Genomic DNA, 22,394 nt, shown 5'->3' with positions numbered 1-22,394 from the left:
CACATGTAATCGATATAAAAAATTCTTAATGACATACTTTGCCTTCTTTTTTTTCTATTAAGTCTCCAAAATCCAGTGTGTTTTACATTGACAGCACAGCCCAGTTCAGCTTGGTCCCATTTCAAGGACCCAAAGGCCACTTGTGGCCAGTGGTGACCATACTGGACAGTGCAGGTCGGAGGGAGTTTACTGAAGGGTGGGTTGGGGATTGGCCAGAAAATGCAGCTGTGAAACTGGAAATTCCTGGAAGGAAAAAGGCAGAGCTTCCATGTGGGGAGAGGCAGGGGGCAGCAATCAGGCCACTTAGGGGCCAGCTTCGGTTTTCCTGCTCTGTAGATCATTTCAGTGGAATGGGAGCAAAGCATGAGCTGGGTCATTCAACAAGTTATATATAGATTGAGTGACTGCTGTATGTCCCGAGGTGTTCAGGTGCTGGCAGTAAAGCAGTGCATCAGTTAGACAATTAGACTGCCCCTTGGAGCTCACCGCGGAGCGGGGAGAGACAGAAATTAAACAACTGCTGAAATAGATAAAGAAACGTAATGATAACGGAGAGAAGTGTGGCGAGGGGGAAATGCAGGGTTCTCTAGCAACATGGAGATGGCAGGGGTGGTGGCGCCGGGGACCGGCGACGAGGACCACTGCCTGCTTCAAGGTCACATCAAGAGATGTGACCTAGACAAGCTGAATCAGAAAAAATAATCAGAGGTGGTCGGATTTGACATCTATTACGTTGAACCTTATGAAATTGCCATTTAGTGTATCAAAAATTGTTGAAAATCAGTAATTTCATAGGACTTAACGTAATATATAAGGCATAGAATGGATTGGAGATTCTTAGCTTGGAGCTCAAGGATGGGCTTGGATTGGGCTCGATTTCTAGCGAGGGTGTCCGCAGCCCCCATAAACTCTACCAAGGGACCTGTGATCCCTCCATCCCGCAAAGCATCAAAACTTGACCCGCCGCCCAAAGAGGCTGAATTTCTCGTCACACAGCCCAGAGGGAGGCGGGGCTGAGGGGCTGCCCGGGGATCCCGCCGCTCTGTCTCGCTCCCGGGCCGAGCAGTGTTGATTGTCCCCTCGCGGCGCCCGGAAGCGACCCTCAGTAAACAAAGCCTTGTGTGGGCGCAGCCCCAGCTGCCCGGGGAGCGCTGTCCAGCCCTAGTGGGGCGGGGGAGGAATGTTGTGAATGAACCCAGGACCCGCCCCGAAACTCCGCTTAAGGCCGGCGCCGGTGGTCTCCTCCCACTGTGATTGGTCTCCGGTGTCCCGTGATTGACAGCGCTGCTCGCTGAACGCCCTGATTGAGTAGTCCCGAAAAGACAGGCAGTGCATACAACGAGTGAACAGCAGAAACTTGGAGACGGATCTGGCGGTGCAGCCAATGGCGGAGGAGGGCCTCGGAGGCCGAAGGGGGGCCAATGGGGACGGGCGGTGGGGGCGGGACGACGGCCGAGGATAAAGCGGAGGCCGAGGCAGCTTCATTGTTGTGAAGGGTCTTAAAGGGGCCGCATCACCCCGCCGGCCCGGGGGTGGGTGCGGAGCGAGTACCGGGGCGGCCGAGCGCGGACGAAGGACAGGAAGGCGGGCAGGGGTCGCGGGAGCCGGTGAGGCGGAGTAGGCGTCGGACCGATCCCCCGCTACACACAGGTCCCGCCCCGGCCCCGGCCAGGCCGGATGGACCCCCCCGCGGCCAAGCGGAGCCGGGACTGCCCCGCGGGACCGGAGGAGCGCGACGCCGGGGCCGGGGCAGTGCGCGGCCGGGGCCGACCCGAAGCGCTGCTGGACCTCAGCGCCAAGCGAGTAGCCGAGAGCTGGGCCTTCGAGCAGGTGACCGAGGAGTGCGGTGGGGAGGGACCCACTCCCAGCCCCGTCCCCGACATACCTTCTCCCCCTGTCCAGATTCCAGCCTCCGGACCTGCCTCCATCGGAGACACCCCCAGAGATCTCCTCCAAGATCCTTAACTCTGCCCGAGACATCCCCTCATCCTCCCATTTCACTCCTTCAAACCCTATGACCCACCCCCATCCCTTCCCCAGCAGCTCTGCCCTTCAGCCCACAAGACCCAGGGGTTCCCTCAGTGCCCCAGATCCCAACTCGGGACACTTTTTCTCCTCCTGCCCCATGGTCTTCTCACAACCCTGGGTACCTCTCTTTTCCCACCTTATCCTCATCTCCCAATTAGGGCACCCCATTCAATCCTCACTCCTCTCTCCAACTCCTACAACCTGCCCCCACTTGGGAACAGAGCAGATCTCAGCACCTAGAGACTCCAGATCTCTGTCCTACACCCCCAGTAGAGGACTCCCCCACTTATATAGATCCCAGCCCCAAGACACCCCTTTCTGTCTCCAATCCCTGCCTCCAGCCTCCAGAACCTACCTGTCCCATGGGGACCCCCTTCTTCTCCTGCAGATCCTTCCCTCAGGCACTAGCACTCGCACACCCCTCAGTAATTCTGGAACTACCTCCCACCTGGGGCTGCCCAGCCCCTCCTGGCTGGCTGCAGAGATTACTCCGTCGTCAGAGTCCCCCCTCCCCATTACCCCATGCTCACTCTCCCCTCGCCCCCCAGCCATCTCAGTCCTTACAGAGTTTGGCAGCAGGTGTGGGGCCTGGGTTTCGGTACCTGGACAGGTGCACCTGGAATCCTGCCCCTATAACTTCTGGGGGGGCCCTGCCAGGATGCCCCAGGGCTGGGCAAAGTCCCCTTTCCCAGCCTCAGTGTGGGTCCCCAAGGAGCTGGGTTGTGGCCAGGACCTGAGCAAGCCTTCCTTAGCCCCCACAGGCTCTGTCCTCTGTTTGGCTTTGGGGGGCTTTCTTTGCTCCCTGGCCTCTCCAGAGTGAGTCTGCTGCGACTGGATGGGTCTGGGCCAAGTGTGGATGGGGCGGGCTCTGATTCATGGCGTGGAAAATCCCTCCTTAGTCATCTGCCAACTGTCCCCGAGGCCTGGGCCAGTCACTGGTCCTCCCACTTCCCTTTCAAACCTAGGACTGGGGGCTCTGAAAGGTCCCTGCCCCTTCATTGTGTGTGAGACCCCCCCCAGAGTAACCCTAAAACCTTCTCCGGGGCTCCCATGTACCTGCCCTGGGCAGGTCTGGCCCTAGGAAAGCTCTTGCCCTGCAGAAATTCACGGAATCCTCTGCAGCCTTTTGGGAGTTGTTCTCCTTCTTTGAGGAAACTGGGGCACAGAGAGGTTGAGAAACTTGCCCAAGGACACTCAGCCAGTGCGTAGCAAGCCTGGATTGGAACGCAGGCTCAACCAGATCAGTTCATTGCCCAAAGCCCCCAGGGGTGGGCAGGACACCCCTCCCTTCCTGAGAACCCTTAGCAGCTGGAGCAGAGAGCCTGTCTTGGGAGCTGGAGCTCACCAGCTGTGGGACCCTGAACAAGTGAATTCACTCCGCCTCTGAGCCTCAGATTCCCCAGGCTGCAAAAATACTGGGTTGTTGCTATGAGAATTAAGGGAAATCGCACACATAAAGCATTTAGCACAATGCAGGCTAAGAACATGTAGGCCTGATCACTGGTCTTCTTAACACATTTGTCTTCCTTCCTCGTCCCCCCTCAAAGCCTGAGAGGTGAGACTACCTTACATTAGGACCCTGAGACCTGACATCCAGGAGGGAAGCCGCAGAAAGTTCCAGAACACTAACAATAGGCCAGGTGTTATTGTAAGCGCTGTACATATATTAGTGCATATGTAATATTCATGACATCCAGAAGGCGGGTGCTCTTAACATCTTCTTACACTCGAGAAAAAACGAAGCTCAGAGAGGCAAAGTGACTTGCCCAAGGTCATACTACTTGTAAGCAGCAAAGCCAGGATTCAAGCGCCAGGGTTTCTAACACACCGGGCCTTCCCACAGGTTGAGGAGCGGTTCTCCCGGGTGCCAGAGCCGGTCCAGAAGCGCATCGTGTTCTGGTCGTTTCCACGCAGCGAGCGGGAGATATGCATGTACTCATCACTGGGCTACCAGCCCCCGGAGGGCGAGCACGATGCCCGGGTGCCCTTCACCCGTGGACTGCACCTGCTACAGAGCGGGGCCGTAGATCGTGTGCTGCAAGTGGGTAAGTGCCTGCCCCCTACCCCTGCCAGGGAGGCCAGGGGGTCCAAAGCAGACATGGAGGGCTGGGGGAGGTTCCAAATGTCAGGCTTTGATGCCCAGGGAGGGTTGTACAAGATATTATGAGCTCAAGATCAGGGATCTGCCTTGACCTCAGTCAGCCTAGTTGAGGCATAGGGGTAGAGGTGGTAGGATAGCGGGGAGAGCAGGGAAGAAGAAAGGGCCGAGGCAGTGGGTTTTTTTTGTTTTTGTTTTTGTTTTGCGGTACGCGGGCCTCTCACTGTTGTGGCCTCTCCCGTTGCGGAGCACAGGCTCCGGACGCGCAGGCTCAGCGGCCATGGCTCACGGGCCCAGCCGCTCCGCGGCATGTGGGATCTTCCCAGACCGGGGCACGAACCTGTGTCCCCTGCATCGGCAGGCAGACTCCCAACCACTGCGCCACCAGGGAAGCCCGAGGCAGTGGTTTTGAGGAGTGATTGTAAACCGGAAGTGAGAGGAGGTTCCAGACCTCAGACAGAGGGACCCAGGGATGCTCTGGGTCCAAGGTTTAGAGCCAGAGGTAAGGATGACCCTAGACCTCAGGCTGCAGCGTCCTCGGTGAGAGTGGCAACGTTTTAGAGCCACTGATGAGCGACAGTCTTGGACGTCAGGCAGAAAGACTCAGGTGGAGGTTGGGTTCAGAGGTTTAGGAATGGTCTCAGACCTAAGGCAACGAGCCTTCCGTGGGGTCTAGGGTGGAAGCTGGGGATCATCTGTGAGGAGTGGTCTTAAACCCCAGGCAGCAGGGTCCAGGTGGGGGGAAGGGGTGGAGGTTTCGAGCTAGCAATGAAAGATGATTCTAGACCTCAGGCAGCAGGGCTGAGAAGGGAGCCAGTAGAGGTTGAGCCAGAAGGCAGGTAAGCCCTGGAATGCCATACCTCCCATGGGGGCAGGTCATGTCTCCCAGCTGGAGGCAGGGGCTCAGCCAAGATGACCCTCTCTGAACCCTGTCAGCCTGGGGGCCCCCTTGCCTGGACATGACCCAGCTGGCCATAGGCTCGGCCACCTCCAGCCGGTATGAGGAAGCCGCCGTCTTCCTGCATGACGCAGCCAGGGCCAGCTGGGGCCTGAGCTGCCCAACCAGTCGGATGAGCCTGGCATCTGGGCTCCCCAGGGGCCAGGGAGGGGTGGGGGTGATGGGGTGACCTGGCCCCTGGCCGGCCACTTCAATCCCTCGCCCCCCAAGTATCTCTGGTATCTTCCCAGGAAGTGACAGGGCACCTGGAGCCTGGGCTGTATCCATGATTACCCAAGGGCTAAGAAAATCATCTTCGACAGCATTGCTGTAATAATATTATTCAGAATTAGAAGAAGAACAAACATTTATTTAGCACTTACTATCCGCCAACAGTGTTCTAAGCACTTGCCAATATTAACCCATTTCATCCTCATTACAAACGCATGAGGAGGATGTTACTATTTGTTCCCATTTCACAGACGTGGACGCTGAGGCACAGCAAGGTTAAGTGACTTGTGCTAGGTTACTCAGCTGGGATTTGCACCTGGTCTTGCTGTGCACCATGGAAAAGATTACCCATCTCTGGGGTGACACAGCAGTGACAATTTGGTTTTGGTCTTAGGGTTCCACCTGAGCGGAAATATCCGGGAGCCAGGGGGCCCTGGAGAGCCCGAGCGCCTTTACCATGTCTCCATCAGCTTTGACCGCTGCAAGATCACATCCGTGAGCTGCGGCTGCGACAACCGAGACCTCTTCTACTGTGCTCATGTGGTGGCCCTGTCGCTGTATCGCATTCGGCATGCCCGCCAGGTGGAGCTGCGGCTACCCATCTCCGAGACACTCTCCCAGATGAACCGGGATCAGCTGCAGAAGTTCGTGCAGTACCTCATCAGTGCCCACCACACTGAGGTGCTGCCCACTGCTCAGCGCTTGGCGGACGAGATCCTCCTCCTGGGCTCCGAGATCAACCTGGTGCACGGTAAGGGCGCCCCCAAGGTCTGATGGGGCAGTGAGGCCCCAGCTCACAGGCATTTGTCACAGCATCCAAAGGTACCCCTGACTGTGGAATTCCCTTGTGGTCCAGTGGTTAGCACTCAGTGCTTTCACAGCTGCGGCCCAGGTTCAATCCCTGGTTGGGAAACTAAGATCCCCTAAGCCACGTGGTGCGGCCAAAAAAAACCCAGAGGTCCCCTTGATCCATGAGCAGGGGTGGGGGAGCACCACTGCATGAGGTCAAGATCACACACCTCAGCAATTATACTCCAATAAAGATGTTATAAAAAAAAAAAAAAAAAAAGGATCACACACCACACACCTCAGTAAGTGGCAGATCCTGGATTTGATCTGGCCCTGGGCAGATGAATGGTCAAGAAATCAGCCAGTGGGAAGATCCAGCCCCAGGGTGGGGGTGTCTCAAGATCACAGGAGCAGGCCTGAGTATGGGTGTGTGGAGGTCATAAGGAGTATGTGTGGACATTAGTGGGTGTCAGAAGTGGGATAGGGCAGGAGATAGACCAGGAGGTGTTATGAGTTCTGGGGTGGTTTGGAGCTACAAGTGTTGCTTAACTATAATGATGGAAGGATGGAGTAGGATGGTGGGTGAGTAGACGGATGCATAGTGGGTGGAGGCATGAATGGATATTTGAGGGTGGCTATGGGTGGATATAGAAGGTGTTCATGATGGGGTGTTGGGGTGAACTGTTGGTGTGGAAAAATGGATGGAATGAGTGGATGGGTGATTTACTAGGATGATAGGTGAATAGGGAGTTGGTGGTAATTGGTGGTAGGGTAGGATGGGATGGGCTTTGATTGGGGAGTTTGAGGTAGTGGACAGATGGGGTTGGTGGAAGACTGGAAGGACCAAGGGGTACATGGATTGAGGGTGAGTTGATGCGTGCATGAATGTTCTTATGTGAGGACTAACATGGTGGATGGATCAAGTAGGTGGGTGTTTTATATAGGATGTATGGATGGACCAATGGGCTGGTAGGTGTTTGGGGAGATACATATGAAGGGTGGTTGGTGGGGAAAGAATAGATGGAAAGTTTGGGTTCATTGGATGGATGGATAGCAGAGTTGTGTAGGTCAGTGGATGAATAGGTCAGTGGGTATTTTGAGTGGTTAGTTCAGATGAGTTGGAAAGACAAATAGGGGTGGGTAGGTGGATGGATGGACTGGTGGGATGGGTATATAGATGTGAGTAGGTGGGAGTTATGGGCAGGGTGGACGATGGTCTAATGGGGTAGGTAGGTGTGCTAAGGGTTATGATGTGTGGATGGAAAGATGCATGGCACGGCATGGGGGTGTGGACAGATGGTTGAGTGGTTTAAATGGATGGGTAGGTGATGTTTGGGGTAAGATGATGGGTGGATGGGTGGATGGGTTTTCAGGTGGGATGGATGGAATTCTGGGATGGTTTGGGTGATTTGAAGGACTGGATGACAGACACCCCCTCCCCCCAGCCCCAGCCTCAGCCGTCCCTCCCTCCCCACAGGTGCCCCAGACCCCACGGCGGGCGCGGGCATCGAGGACGCCAACTGCTGGCACCTGGACGAGGAGCAGATCCAGGAGCAGGTGAAGCAGCTGCTTTCCAACGGCGGCTACTATGGCGCCAGCCAGCAGCTGCGCTCCATGTTCTGCAAGGTGCTGGCTGGGCGGGTACAGGGGGGCGGGACTAGACTGCTGGGTGCCAGAGCCCCGCCCCTCCTCACCGTTTGGTCCGGCGCAGGTGCGGGAGATGCTGCGAATGAGGGACTCCAATGGCGCACGCATGCTGATCCTCATGACTGAGCAATTCCTGCAGGATCCGCGCCTGGCCCTGTGGCGGCAACAGGGCGCCGGCATGACGGACAAGTGCCGCCAGCTGTGGGATGAGCTGGGTAAGTCCCAGACCCTGGAGTGCGGCAGGCACCCAGGCTTGCCCACCTGAGATTAGGGTCTTGCCCGTGAATCCTTCCTCATTCATTAGCACCGCCAATGTACGAGGCACTGTAGTGAGCGCTGGGACTACAGCAAGAAATAAGAGAGATTAAATACCTGTCCTCAGAGAGCTGACACCTAGTAGGGCAGACGGACAAGAAAATCCCACAAGCCCATTAGACCAGGGGTCAACACGTTTTCCATAGGACCAGATAGTTAGTTTTGGCTTTTCAGGCCATTTGGTTTTCGTCGCTGTTACTCGATTTTATCTGTTGTAGCAGAAAAGCAGCCACAGACACACATAACATGGTGTGGTAGCATTCCAATAAAACTGTATTTACAGACACTATTTATTTGAATTTCAAATCATTTTCACAAGTCACAAAATGTTCTTTTTATTTATTCCCCACCCCCTCCACCATTTAAAAATGTAAAAATAAATCTTAGCTTACGGGCCATTCAAAAACACGTAGCGGGTTCGATTTTCTCCACGGGTGGTAGTTTGCCGACCCCTGTGATAGATGGTGATAAGTGCTATAGAAAAAAAATTTTTTTGCAAAAGGAGTCCAGTAGTCTGGGTTTGAGTCCTAACTTCTGGCTTCCCAGCTGTGTGACTTTGAGCAAGTGATTTTACCTCTCTGGACTGTAAAGTGGAGAGATGATGAATTGCACCCTCAGAGGCCAGAGGTGAGGGATAAGCAGAGACCAGTGCCCAGCACACAGCAGGCACTCTGTAAGTGCGTGCTGATCCTGTTGCATGAACGTTGAGCCTCCCCCGTGCCCACATTTGCTGCCCTCTCTCCCCAGGGGCCCTGTGGGTGTGCATCGTCCTGAGCCCCCACTGCAAACCAGAGGAGCGGACGAGCTGGCTCCAGATGCTCAGCAAGTGGGACAAGCTGGACGTGTGCCCACTGGAAGAAGGCAACTACTCTTTTGATGGGCCCAGCCTGCAGCCCACCGTAGCCCTCAGCTCAGGTAGGAGAGGGGTCCCCGCCACTCCCCCCAACAAACCATCGCTACTGCCTGTGGCCCAGCCACCCCATCATGGCGCTCTGGGGGAAAATGGAGGCAGGGCAGGGGGGACCAGCCCTTGCCTGCCTCCCAGCCGGGAGGGAGTGCCCAGGGCAGGGGCAGCAGGCAGCCCGAGGGACAGCGATGTGAAATCCTTAAGATGCCTATCGTTCTGGGCTGGTCTCCTGACTCAGTCTCCTTCTGGCCATGGAGGCAGGAATCGGGCAGGGGGTAGGGGAAACAGAAAAGGAAACAGGTATTGAGAAGAGAGAGACAAGTAAAGAGAGGCAGAGTTGGAGGGAGAGAGGGAGAGGGAAAGATAGAGAAGGAGAGGAAAAACTGGAGTGTGGAGGGAGAAAGATGGACAGAGTCACAGTTGTTCAAGATCAGTTGTCCATTCATATGAAGGAATATCTCCACTGACACACACACACACACACACACACACACATACACATACACATACACACCTTTAAAAGGCTGCTGGAAGGATTTGGGGAGATAACACACACTCATCGCTGCACCTGGAGCCTAGCACCAAGCTGGCACTCAGTGGGGCAGAACTGACCAGCGCCTGACTGCTAGGGCCCCCCTCATGGGGCTGCATTTGGGCGCCTCTCCCACAGGCCCAGAGGAGGAGGAGGAGGAGGAGGAGGTGGAGGCTGCAGGTTCCCGCCACACCGTGTTTGGCCGCGCCCTGCAGGCTGGGTCGCTGCACTGGAGTGACGCCCACCTGCAGAGGATCCTGGCCAGCGACTCCTATGGCCCCAGCCTCACAAGCAACGGGGGTGGTGACAAGCCAACCTTTGACCCCCAGGGCCGCCCACTCTGGCTGGGCGAGCCCTTCCCCACTGCCTGTGCACGTGTGGACACCCTGAGGGCCCACGGATACCCCCGCCAGGCCCTGCGACTGGCAGGCGCCATAGTCAACACGCTCCGGCTGCAGCGGCGACATCAGCTTGAGACCTACAAGCAGCAGAAAAAAGGTGGGCACCAATATTATCGTGTCCTGGGGCTGCAGACACAAACGCCAACAGCTGGGGGCTGTGGCAACCTGGAGAGTCTGTGGGTACAACAGGAGAACAGACCACTCTAGGTGTCTTGAGCAGAAAAAATTTAATGCAGGGGATTGAGGATTCTCAAAACCACTGGAAGGGCCGCAGGACTGAAAGTCAGGGAAGCCCCTGCTTGGCTTCACACACTTGAACTTCAGAAGCACAGGAGGTTCAGCAGGCTGTAGCCCTCACAGGGGGGCAGGGCAGTTCCCAAGAGGACAACCCAGAACCTGCTGGCAAACCTCATGTCTGTGCCCTGCAGACAGCCACACACCTGCTCACGGCTACTGCAGGAGAGTAATGGCCTCATTCTCTCCCACCTTCCACACCTCACACAAAGAAGTCTGGGAAATGTAGTTTCTATAGATCTAGCCACGTGCCTTTCAGGAACATGGACCCCGTGTGGCCAGATCTTCTGATTTTTCAAGAGAAGCCAGAAGTCCAGATTATCTAATGTGGAATTTACTCATTTTTTTCAATATGGGCAACAATTTGAAAATTGTATTAGGAAAAACAAAAACCCACACTGTGTTGGCCCAAAAATGGACACGTTTGTGGACTAGATATGGGGGGACAGGAGAGAGGCTACCAGTTGTGTTCTTTGGGTGATGGAGTTGAGTTGATGGGTCAGTTACCAGGAAATTGAATACAGGGTGTAATGGGGGAGAAATGGGGGCATTGGGATCTGAGCAGACCCCTGACCTAGCCTCAAGGCATAGGGTTAGCCCCCCCAGAGGAGGTGAGAGCTAAGCTGAGATCTTAAGGACGTTTAGGAGTTTCCCAGGAGAAGAGGAGGGAGCAACAATGTTCCAGTCAGAAGGAACAGCACAGGCAGGAGCCCAGAGGCAAGGGAGAGCATGGCTTGTGTGAGGAGATTGGAGGATGGGCTTCCAGATGAGGTGGGTGACCACCCCAGGGAAACTTTCATATCAGTCCTTGGGAGCCCTGAAAGCTGGCTGGGCCTGAGAGAGGTGGGAAGGATCAAGGGTTATAAGGAGGGGAACGACACTGGTTGGATGTTTTAGAAAGCACCCAGTTTAGCCAGACCTGGGTCTGGGTGTGAGACAGGAGGCCAGGGCCATGGAGGTGAGAGCTGCTGCAGAGCTCAAGGGGCAGAGAGAAGGGTGCTGGGTGGGCAGATGGTGAGTGGGCACTGGGAGGTTGGGCTTGGGGTTCAGGGAGAGGAAGCCCCCCCTGGGGGCTTGGTGGAGGGGGGCTGGGCATTGAGCCTTCTCTTCCTACCTGCAGAGCTACTGCAGAAAGGCTCCACCTGCATCACCAACATGGAAGGATGGGTGGGCCACCCCCTGGACCCCATTGGCTGCCTCTGCAGGGCACTCTTGGAGGCCTGTCACCTAGAGGAGGAGACCCTTGCCATTTACCCAGGTACCCACACTGGGGGCCCCTTGAGGAGGTGGGAAAATCACCACCTCTTGGCCATGCCCTCTAGCCCAGTACCCCTAGAAAGTGAGGCCACGCCCTTACACTTGGCCACACCCTTCGGCCAGTGCCAGGTGCCAAGAGGCTTAGCTTCTGAAAGTGAGGCCACCATAGGCCTATCTGCTGTTGGAAGGTGGGCCCCACCCCCTGGTGTGTGCGGAAGCAGCTGGGCTCTCCCTAAACCTCCCCCCCACCCCACACACAGTGTCCATGTTTAAAGTCAAGGACCACTGGAGTCCCAGGAAAAGGGGTTCCCCTCTAGCTGCCCTGGTGTCCTTCTCCCACAGAATCAGGCCCTGAGAAGCGGAAGGTGGCCTACCAGCACGTCCCGGTGCCTGGGAGCCCTGGGGAGTCCTACTTGGCAATGGCGCTAGAGGTGGCACTGCTGGGCCTGGGACAGCAGCGGGCCCTGCCCGAGGGGCTGTATGCCCAGGACAAGGTGGTGCGCAACGAGGAGCAGCTGCTGGCCTTGCTGGAGGAGGTGGAGCTGGACGAGCGGCTGGTGCAGGTGCTGCGCAAGCAGGCGGGACAGCTGCTGGAAGGTGAGGCCCCACTGCTAGCCTGGCCGTTCCTGAAAGATAGATAGGGTCCTGCCTCTGTACTGTAGTGGCCTGGTTGTTGCTGGATCGGGAGACCCCGCCCCTAGCTCCTCCTCCTTGTCCTTACTGCCTTTCCATACCTTGGCAGTTCCTAAAAGGTGAGCGCCAGACCTTGGCCCCGCCCCCAGCAGTGCTGGCAGCCAATAACGGCTTCGAGTGGTGAGGCCCCGCCTACCCCTTGCCCACTTTGGAGCCAATGAGCCTAGTCGCTGATGCCCAGCTAGACTTTGATTGGCTCTGCCCACGGTCCTGCCTTGTGAGGCCCCTCCCCTACTACAAAAGGAAGCTGGCTTGGCCACACCCCTGGAGCAGGTGCAGCCCCACCTCCACCCTCTGGCCCCACCCTGCATCTGAGTCCTGCCCCCTATCCAGGGGTGCCCAGGGTCTCTTTTCTGTGGATTTTACAGTGCTTGTCTCAATCTTAGTCCTGTGCTCCTACCCCCGGGACCTCTCTAGCCCCAGCCACTCTATCCTGAGTCTGCCCATCCCACACTCAGAGCCTGGGGTGTGGGGAGACCTGGGGAGGGGCCGTGCAAGCCCACACCCTGAGGCTGAGCTCAGGCTGCCCCTGCAGGGGGTCCTTTCAGTGGCTTTGGAGAAGTGCTGTTCCGCGAGAGCGTGCCCATGCACACCTGTGCCCGCTACCTGTTTACTGCACTGCTGCCCTACGACCCCGACCTGGCCTACCGCCTCGCCCTGCGAGCCATGAGGTGAGGAGAGGCAGCTGGGGACTCCCACTGGGCCGGGCAGGATTGGGGAATGGGAGGCTACTGGGAGCCACATCCTTCTGCCTGAACTCACAGCTTGGTTCGTTCAACCTCCCTCATCCGGGCATTCCAGACTGCCCTGTCCTCTTGATTACACACTAGAAATGTCCTATTATTTTGAATTTGAGAAATATCCACATGACACAGAATTCAGAGTCCCTTTCTAGGCAGGTTTGTCCCAACTTACCCAAAGCTCTCCGGAGGCAAGCAGTGGTACCACTTTCTCATCTATACTGCAAGAGTCCATATTTCTGCAAACCCATAATCTGAAAATGAAAAGTTGGTTCTCCTTTACTCCATGACACATACCGCACCTATTCTTTGCACCTTGTTTTCACTGAACATTTGCATCTTAAAAGCTATATCCTGCCACATAGCATGTGAACCACTGTAGGGATACACCAGGAAAAAACCAATCTGGAGCTGATAGACATTTACACTGTTTCCAAAAAGATGTTGCAATGAATAACCGGGTTATTTCCCACGTGCAACAGCAAATCATAGAAGCAGAATTTTAAAAGGCCCTGTCTCTAGTGAACCATGTCCAACACATAAAGTGAAATCTGTCCCCCATCCTCCGATCCTATTCTCCAGAGGCACCTATTAACAATTCGGAGTGCAGTTTTCCAGAATATTTGGAAAGAATAATGTGTTAAGAGCCATGATTTAGAGAACACTCTTTCATGTGCTCGACTTTTTTCTAAGCCGGTGCCAGCAGATTACAGCCCATGGGCCAAATTTGGCCCGCTGCCTGTTTTTGTGCAGCCCATGAGATAAGAATGGTTTTTGTGTTTTGAGATAGTTGGAAAAAAATCAAAACAATATTCTGTGACACATGAAAAGTATGTGAAACTCAAATTTCAGCATCCAGAAATAAAGTTTTATCGGCACAGAGCACCGTTCACTCATTTCCTTATTGTCTGTGGCTGCTTTTACACAACAGTGACAATTGTGACAGAGACCAAATGGCCCACAAAGCTGAAAATACTGGCTGTCCAGCCCTGTGCAGAAAAAGGTGCTGACACCCCCGATCTAAATCTGTGACTCACATAGTGAAATAAGTATGTTTACCCCCATTTTACACATAAACAGGCTTAAGGTGTGTCCCGAATTACGTAGCAAAGTCATTTAGATATTTGGAACCAGGACGGTCTTGACTCCTATTCCATGCTATTGATTACATTTAACAGCTTTGAAAAACTTCCTTGGCACAGAATGCATGTAAACAGCGAGCTGCTGAACAAAATATCTTAGGGGGGACGTTGAGTCATTCAACAAACATTTGTTGTTTACCTGCTGTGTGTCAGGCATTGTTCTGGTGCTGGAGAGGCAGTGTCGGTGAACCAAATAGTCAAAAATTCCTGCCCTCGTGGAGCTGACCTTGTAGTTAGGGAGAGACAGTAAATAAATTTTATAGGTAAACTATGCTGTATGTCAGACAGTGACATGCAAGAAAGGGGTGGAAGGAGTTGGGAGTAGGAAGTTGCACTCTCCCATGTGTTGGGCATGTCAGGGAAGAGCTTATTGAAAAACATTTGAGCAAAGACCTGAAAGAGGTGAGGGGGAGTCACAAGAATGTCTAGGGGAGAGTGTTTCAGGCAGAGGACACAGTTCGTGCAAAAGCCCTGAGGAAGGGCTGTGCCTGGTGGTATGTGAGGGATGTCAAGGGGAACAGTGACTGGAGCAGAGTGAGCAAGGGGTGGGACCACATCAAGACACAAATAATCCCCTTACCTCTTTATCAGCCCTTGGTGCGTGAATAGAGCATCATTTATTTAATCAACCCCACAGTGATGGGTATAAACACTGCAATGAACATCTTTTTTTGTAAATTTTTATTGGAATATAGTTGATTTACAATGTTGTGTTAGTTTCAGGTATACAGCAAAGTGAATCAGTTATACGTATATCAATACATGTATCCACTCGTTTTAGATTCTTTTCCCATATGGGTCATTACAGAGTACTGAGTAGAGTTCCCTGTGCTATATGGCAGGTCCTTATTTATCTATTTTATATTGCCGTGAACATCTTGAACATACATCCTCCATCTTTTTGGATGCCCAGAGATTTGCTGGCCTAGGAGGGTGGGCTCTGGCTGAGGCAGGAAGCCTTTCTCTCCTAGAGAGGATGGAGACTCCAGCCTTGTCTCAGGGCAGGGCTGCTTCTCTCCTCACCACAGGCTGCCCATACTGGAGACAGCGTTTCCAGCTGGAGAACCTCATGGCAACCCACTGGATTCCATCGTGAGCAACCGCTTCCCCCGCTGGTTCATCCTCGGCCATCTGGAGACTCGCCAGTGTGAACTGGCCTCCGCCATGCTGACCGCCGCCAAGGGTGAGGACAGCGGCTGCCCCCCACCCCCGTCCCCCTGTCCTCCTTTACCTTACTCCCCTCCCTCCTTTCCCTCATTCCTTCCTGCCTGCTTTTTATCCTTTTACCATATCCCACCCACAGTTTTCCTTAAGCACATTCTTTTTTTGGCCACCCCACACAACGTGTGGGATCTTAGTTCCCCAACCAGGGATCAAACCCACACCCCCTGCAGTGGAAGCGTGGAGTCTTAACCACGGACTGCCAGGGAAGTCCCTCCTTGAGCACTTTCTATATGTACCAGGCACTGTCCCAGCTGCTGAGCTTGCAGCAGCGAACAGAACTGTCCCAAATCCTGTGCTCTGTAGTGTTAATTCTAGTGAGGGCAGACAGACAATACTTAAGGTAAAGAAGATACTTATGCAGTGAGAGGTAATAAGTGATAAGGAGGGGAATAAAGCAGGTTGACACTTAAGCCAAGACCTGACAGTGAAGGTGGAGTCATGCCAGTATCTGGTGTCTTAGCTCAGCTGCCGTAACAAAATACCATAGACTTGGTAGTTTAAACAACAGGAATTTATTTTCTCACAGTTCTAGAGACTGGAAGTTCAAGATCAGGGTGCCAGCATGGTCAGTTCCTGGTGAGGGCTCTCTTCCGGGCTTACAGACAGCTGCCTTCTCACTGCCTCCTCACATGGCAGAGAAAGGGAGAGCTCTGGTCTTCTCCTCTACTTATAAGGACACTAATCCCATCCTGGGGATCCTAGCCACATGGCCTCATCTAAACAAAATTACCTCCCAAAGGCACTATCACGCTGGAGGGTTAGAGCTTCAATATGTGAATTTTGGGGAGGACACAGTTCAGTCCATAGCATCTGGGAAGAGCATTCCAGGCAGAGGGAACAGCCAGTGCAAAGACCCTGATGCTGGACTGTGCCTGGTTATGTTTGAGGAACAGAGAGGAGGCTGATGTGGCTGGAGCAGAGTAACAGAATTGTAGGATCTGGGCCAATGATAATAATAGTAATAAAAGCTCACATTTGTGTAACTCTTGCCATGTTAAGGCCTTTACAAGTATAGGCTCACTGCAGCCCTGTGAGACACGTACCACTGCATTAGTATTACCCTTTGTACAGATGGGGCAGCCAAGGTACAGAGAGGTGAAGCGACTTGCTCAAGGTCACATAGCTTGTGAGTGGCAGGGATTTGGACCCAGGCATCTGGGTCCAGAATCGGTGCCCTTGACAATTAGGGGTCCAGTGGATCCCTGGGTGGCTTCCTCCCACTGGAGAGGAAGGGGTAGAGGAGAGAAAAAGGGGAGTGCCAAGAGTGGTCTAGGTCTTCATAGAACTATTGCCAGGTGCCTCACCGTCCACATTCACACATTTGCACATTTGTAGAGGAACCAGTGTGAGCAGGTCAGGCAGCAGCAGGGGCTGGTGCTGGGTATGCCCACAATATCCTCTGTCCCTCCCCCAACCCCAGGAGACCCCAAGTGGCTGCACGCAGTGCTGGGCTCCATCCAGCAGAACATCCACTCTCCAGCCTTGCTCTTCAAGCTGGCGCAGGACGCCTGCAAGACTGCCACGCCGGCCAGTGCACCACCAGACACCACACTGCTGGGCATTGCGCTGGAGCTTGGCCTGCAGGTAACTGGCCGCAGGGAGGATGGGGGCAGGGGGCTGCTGCCTGAGGGCCGGCCAGGTGAGGGCCACTTGGGGGTGGGACCTGAGTGTGAGGTCTGCCTCTAGGGGCGGGGCCTGAGGGTAAGCATCGCCTCTGGGGGCAGGGCCTGGATGTGAGGGGCACCTCTTGGGCAGCTCTACAGAGGAGCAGGGTGGGTGAGTAAGTCCTGAGAGTGAGGGAATGGAGTCACCAGTGAGGGTGGGGCCTATGAATGAGTGACTCAGTAGCAGAGCCTGAAAGTGAGAATCTACTTCTGGGGGTGTGGCTGCGGACAAGGAAAGGGGTCACGGAGCATGCAAGTGAGTGGACTGGCCACAAGAGAGAGCAGAACCTAAGGGTGCTGGCCTTGGGAGTGGGGCCTGGGGCTGGTGTGCCATAAGAACCACGGGTGGGCGGAGCTGAAACTGAAGGGGCAGAACCTGCCTGCAAGGAGCTTTCTTGGGGAAAGGGCCTGTAGGGGACTGCAGCCTAGAAGGAGGGGTCACCACTGAGGGGCGGGGCTTGGGGATAGTCCTGTGAGTGAAGAGCCGCCTCTGGAGGGTGGGGTCTGTGGTTGAAAGTCATGGAGGCGGGGCCTGCAGGTGAGTGTCCAGGCCATCCTCAGGGGCCAGACGAGGGACAGTGCTGCAAGGGCAAGGCAGATGCATGGTTGTAGCCTGAGGGGATAGACAGGTATGGGGCTCATGGGGGCGGGGCCTCAGACAGTGGCCAAAGTAAAGTAACAGAATAAGGTACAGATTCGGGTGATACCTTCTCAGGTAGAACTGGCCAGCAAAGGGCTGGCAGGAGGCAGAATTGGCCTCTGAACAACCCCCTGAGGGGGGCGGAGCCGTTGTGGGGCACATGTGGGAGTTGAGATAAGGGTGGTGCTTTAGGCAGGTGACCCACTATTTAGAAGCTTCCGGACAGGACCTGGGGATGGGGCCTCAGAAGAGAGGCCAGCAAGGAAGGTGCTTATTGGGGGTGGGACCTGAAGAAGGCGGGACCTGTAGGGCAGGTGCTTTGTTTGGGGCTGCAGGGGGAAATCTGCTGACAGGAAGCATGGAACTTTCCAGAGAGAAGGGACAGGTTGGTTTGTGGTCGCAGGTAGGATCCATGGGGCCTCAGAATAACACCAACACTAGCAGTAATGGCTGGCATCAGCTGAGCACTTTGAAGAAGTAGGCACCGTGCAAAGAGCTTTACCTACGTACTTTCACTTAATTCTCGCAACTCGATGAGGTGGATACTGTTTTTATCTCCATTTTACAGATGGGGAAGCTGAGGTCCAGAGAGGTGAAGCCCCTTGCCCAGATTGTATGGCTCATTGATTCAGCCCTTAACTTCCAAGTTTCCCGGGGCCCTTAAGGATCCCCCGCCCGCCCCCCTTCCACACTCCAGCCCTGGCTTGGGTGACCCCCTTCTCTCCCCCTCCCCATCCCATGCTACAGGTGATGCAGATGACCCTGAACACCATGACCTGGCGTCGGAGGGAGATGGTGCGCTGGCTGGTCAGCTGTGCCACGGAAGTCGGTGAGAGTCCCCAAGGGGACCCGCCACCCACCTCCCTGTGGAACTGGGCAGGCATGAGGGAGAAGCAGAGCCATTTCCCCGACTCCAGCCTGTGCTCAGGGCTAGGCCAGGAGGGAATGTTGGGAGGGGGGGGGACCGAGCTGGACAAAGACCTGGAGTCTGGCTAGGCTAAAGTGGCTTGGAGAAGGGACAATCCCTCCAATGCCTAGCCCCCACCCCCCAGATCCCACCCAGCCCAGTTGCCCTCTCCTCCCTTGGAAAAGTGACGTTTCTGTCAAGCCAAGAGTGGCGGTAGAGGGGGTATAGCTCTAGCCTTGGCTGGTGGGGATAGTAGGTCAGGGTAAACCCAGGCACACAGGGTAACCCCCCGTCCCATTCCTGACCAGTGTCACCCTGTCATCTCCCACAGGCCTGCAAGCCCTGATGAACATCATGCAGAACTGGTACTCCTTATTCACACCGGTGGAGGCAGCCACCATCGTGGCAGTGACGGGCACCACCCATGCCACGCTGTTGCGGCTGCAGCTGGATGCGCCCCGGCGGGAGGAGCTCTGGGCATGCGCCCGCACCCTGGCCTTGCAGTGCGCCATGAAGGACCCGCAGAACTGCGCCCTGCCCGCCCTCACCCTGTGCGAGAAGAACCACGCGGCCTTCGAGGCGGCCTACCAGATCGTGCTGGATGCCGCAGCCGGAGGCCTGGGCCACGCCCACCTCTTCACCGTGGCCCGGTACATGGAGCACCGCGGCCTGCCGCTGCGGGCCTACAAGCTGGCGACGCTGGCCCTGGCGCAGCTCAGCATCGCCTTCAACCAGGACAGCCACCCGGCCGTCAATGACGTGCTCTGGGCCTGCTCGCTCAGCCACTCGCTGGGCCGGCACGAGCTCTCTGCCATCGTTCCCCTCATCATCCGCAGCATCCACTGCGCGCCCATGCTCTCCGATATCCTGCGCCGCTGGACCCTCTCAGCGCCCGGCCTGGGGCCCCTCGGGGCTCGCCGGGCTGCCAAGCCGCTGGGCGCCGACCGGGCCCCGCTGTGCCAGCTGCTGGACGCGGCGGTGGCCGCCTACATCACCACCAGCCACTCCCGCTTGACGCACATCAGCCCGCGGCACTACGGCGACTTCATCGAGTTCCTGGGCAAGGCCCGCGAGACCTTCCTGCTGGCGCCCGATGGGCACCTGCAGTTCGCCCAGTTCCTGGAGAACCTCAAACAGACCTACAAGGGCAAGAAGAAGCTCATGCTCCTGGTGCGGGAGCGTTTCGGCTGAGGGGCAGCAGGCAGGCGGTGGGGACATCCGCCTTCGCCCCTGCTTCTGTGGCACCCGCCCTCCATCACGGGCCTCAACACTGGAGGCCTATGTGGCGTTTCAGTATTAAGTCAGGGAAGGAGCCCGGCTGGAGCTGGGTGGTCTTGCCTGCCATCCCCTCCAAGCCCAGAAGGAGGTGGGAAGCAGGGGGTCGCATCCTGCCACGTGCGTGCCTAGGGCACATGTGTGCCTAGCGAGTGTGCAAGATGCAAGGATCAGAAGCCATACCACCACCCAGAGGCCTGGAAGGGGGTGTGTGCTTGTGCAGCCGGTGTGACCCCACCTTGAGCACCCCAAAAGCAATAGGCAAGCTCTCCTTCCCCAAACCCACAGGTCTCCCTTGGGCTGGGGTGGGTGAGCTGGGAGGCAGGACTTTCCAGAAACTGGCTCTCAGAGTCAACGTAGCAGACCCTCCCTGCAACCAACCCTGGGTGCCCGGAGGGCTTGCTTTAGGGCATCTAAACTCCTTTTGTACCCTCCCCTCACTGCCTCAGGGGTCCCACCCGCAGGCCTGCGCCCCCTCCAGGCTGCAGAGCTGGGACCAATGGCTCACCCCCACTGAAGGATTTGAAGAGGCTTCAGGCCTCGGCCACATACCTCACCACCCATCCCTCCAGGATTCCCATTCCCTTGGGTGCCAGGGTCCCAGGGTGGGCTGGGGGCTCATTACTGTCCCTCCCCCTACCTGCTAGTCACTGGACATACAACTCAGGAACCGAGCCAGGCTCACACTGTCCTCCAAACCTGGTGTGTGTGGGGGATACAAGCGCAGGCAAGCCAGGGACCCCCCCCTTCCCCCTGATCTAGAAAGGAAAGAGGCCAACATCTTAGCATTTTTTGGCCCTCTGTCTGTCTCTCCCTTTCTGATCCTCTGCCTCCCTGCTCTGCCCTTCATCTTACTCCCCCTTCCCATATTTCTCTCCATCTAGCCTGTCTTTCTATTTGCATCCCCAAGTCCCAGCTGCTGTCTCTCTTTGGCCTCCCTTTCCTCCACCTTGGCCCAGGGAGAAGGAGAGTGTCCCACCCCACAATCACCCTCCTCTATCTTTTCTCCTCTTGTAATTAAGTACAAAGATTACCACATTTTGTAACTTTTTTTCTATTTATTGAACCATATATTGTATTTCCTTTTTTTTAAAGGTTGAACACAGCTTGTTCTTTTTAATTTTATTTTGAGACTAAGGCTGGTTGTGCCCCCCCCCCCCCCCCCGCTGCCATTGTGGCCCCCTGCCAGGGCTTCCTTTCCCCCCACCACAGAAAATCTCCAGCCTCTTCTCTGGGTACAGCTTCAAGTGAGGGGTGCAATGGGAGCCACTGCTGGTTTCCTCCAGTGGTGACGGTATGGATGATAGCACACAGGGAGAGAGAGCTCACTATGAGCAAGCCGGGGGCTGACACCTGCACTTTATACCTGTCATCTGTTACAACACCTGTCATAACAGCGCTACGAGTCGGTAGGATTAGCATTCCTATTTTACAGAGGAGAAAACTGAGGCTCCAAAGTTTAAGAAAGGGCACTCAGTTTTAGAAAGCGACAGAGCTAGATTTAGTACCTTGCTGGGGTAGGGCCACTGATTGCTCACCCCGGGCTGCATGGGCCATGCAGCGGTGGGAATGGCCACTAGGGGGTGCCCTGGCTCCAGCACTAGCTATTGGAGTTAATGGCAAGTTTCTGAGCACGGGACGGTGGTGCGTGTCAGGTGCTGGGTGCAGCTGGGTGGGGAAGACACGCCCCCCAAAGGTGGAAACTCGGCTTAGACATGGCCTTGGTGGGTGAAGTCAGTGGGGGGGCGTGTCTGGGCTCCTACACTGCGGATGAGGCTCCCAGTCCCCAAATAGAGTGAGGGATCTGGAGGATGGCAACAAGGCCCTTGGTTGCCTTCCTGCCTTTAGAGAGTGACGAACAGAGGGACAGACTGTCTGGGTCACTGTCAGAGCCGGGGCAGGCGAGGACAGAGGCTTCCCGGAGGGGCGGGGCTCAGAGCGAGGCTGGGCGGAGCCGGCCGCTAGAGGGCGCCGAGGGTCCGCGCGCAGCAGTGGGCGGGCCTTCGGTGGCGCTGGGCCTGGCGATTGGTTCGTGGCTCCTCCCTGCGCTGGAGGGAACCAGTTGGAGGCGGTCCCACCTCCTGCCCCGCCTCACGTATTCCCGCAGGTATGTGCAGGGAGACCCCCCACCCCGCCCCGCCCCGCCCCGCCGACCCGCACGCTCCTTAGTGCCGCCTGGAGGCCTGGGAGGGTAGGAGTGGCAGTTCTGAGCACTCTACATCAGCTTTGGCCCTCGTGGTCCCAGCTCCCTCCAAACATCCTCAGACCTGGGGTGCCCCTTACCGTGCCCCTCACCTCTCAAAGTCATCTACAGATGTTCCCCACAGACCTAGGGCGCGACTCAGGTCCCAGTCACAGCCAGATGTCCCCCTTGGGCCCACATACACACCTCAAGCCCATGTTCCCCACCAGCCTTCTCACATACCACACACCCCAAATCTTACCCCCAGCCCAAGTTGTCCCTTATGTCTAAGTCATCCCCAAATGTCACTAGATCAAAACCTTCAGGTCCCAGTTATCCCCAAATGTCCAGTGTTTCCCTTAGGGTCACCCCCAGCCACCAGCTTAGATTGGGTCCCATTCTCTCCCACGCCCAGCCCTGGATGTGGGGCATGCCTCATCATGATCCCATCTAAGTCCCTCCAAGAACAGTCCTCCCTGTCACCACACCAC

The 22,394-nt window shown here is 55.9% G+C and overlaps 1 protein-coding gene across 2 annotated transcripts; it reads left to right on the top strand.

Moving 5' to 3' along the window:
• Positions 1-1,474: 1,474 nt before the first annotated feature.
• ZSWIM4 (zinc finger SWIM-type containing 4) lies at positions 1,475-20,827 on the top strand. Of its 2 annotated transcripts, none has more exons than XM_032628953.1 (14): positions 1,475-1,830; positions 3,872-4,073; positions 5,689-6,045; positions 7,561-7,640; positions 7,795-7,945; positions 8,793-8,960; positions 9,623-9,982; positions 11,300-11,437; positions 11,779-12,033; positions 12,665-12,800; positions 15,040-15,194; positions 16,656-16,819; positions 18,287-18,368; positions 18,778-20,827. In XM_032628953.1, the coding sequence occupies exons 1-14, from the start codon at positions 1,678-1,680 to the stop codon at positions 19,635-19,637; spliced, it is 3,261 nt and encodes a 1,086-aa protein (XP_032484844.1). In that variant the 5' UTR covers positions 1,475-1,677; the 3' UTR covers positions 19,638-20,827. The 2 variants fall into 2 exon arrangements, with proteins under 2 accessions (XP_032484844.1, XP_032484843.1); XM_032628952.1 differs by having other exon boundaries at positions 7,561-7,709.
• The last annotated feature ends 1,567 nt before the right edge of the window (positions 20,828-22,394 follow it).

This window comes from Phocoena sinus, chromosome 3 (genome assembly GCF_008692025.1).
Source record: "Phocoena sinus isolate mPhoSin1 chromosome 3, mPhoSin1.pri, whole genome shotgun sequence".
In the NCBI taxonomy this organism is placed as follows: domain Eukaryota; kingdom Metazoa; phylum Chordata; class Mammalia; order Artiodactyla; family Phocoenidae; genus Phocoena; species Phocoena sinus.
Note: the sequence above shows the minus strand (reverse complement) of the source record. Positions and strands in the feature narration are given on the sequence as shown.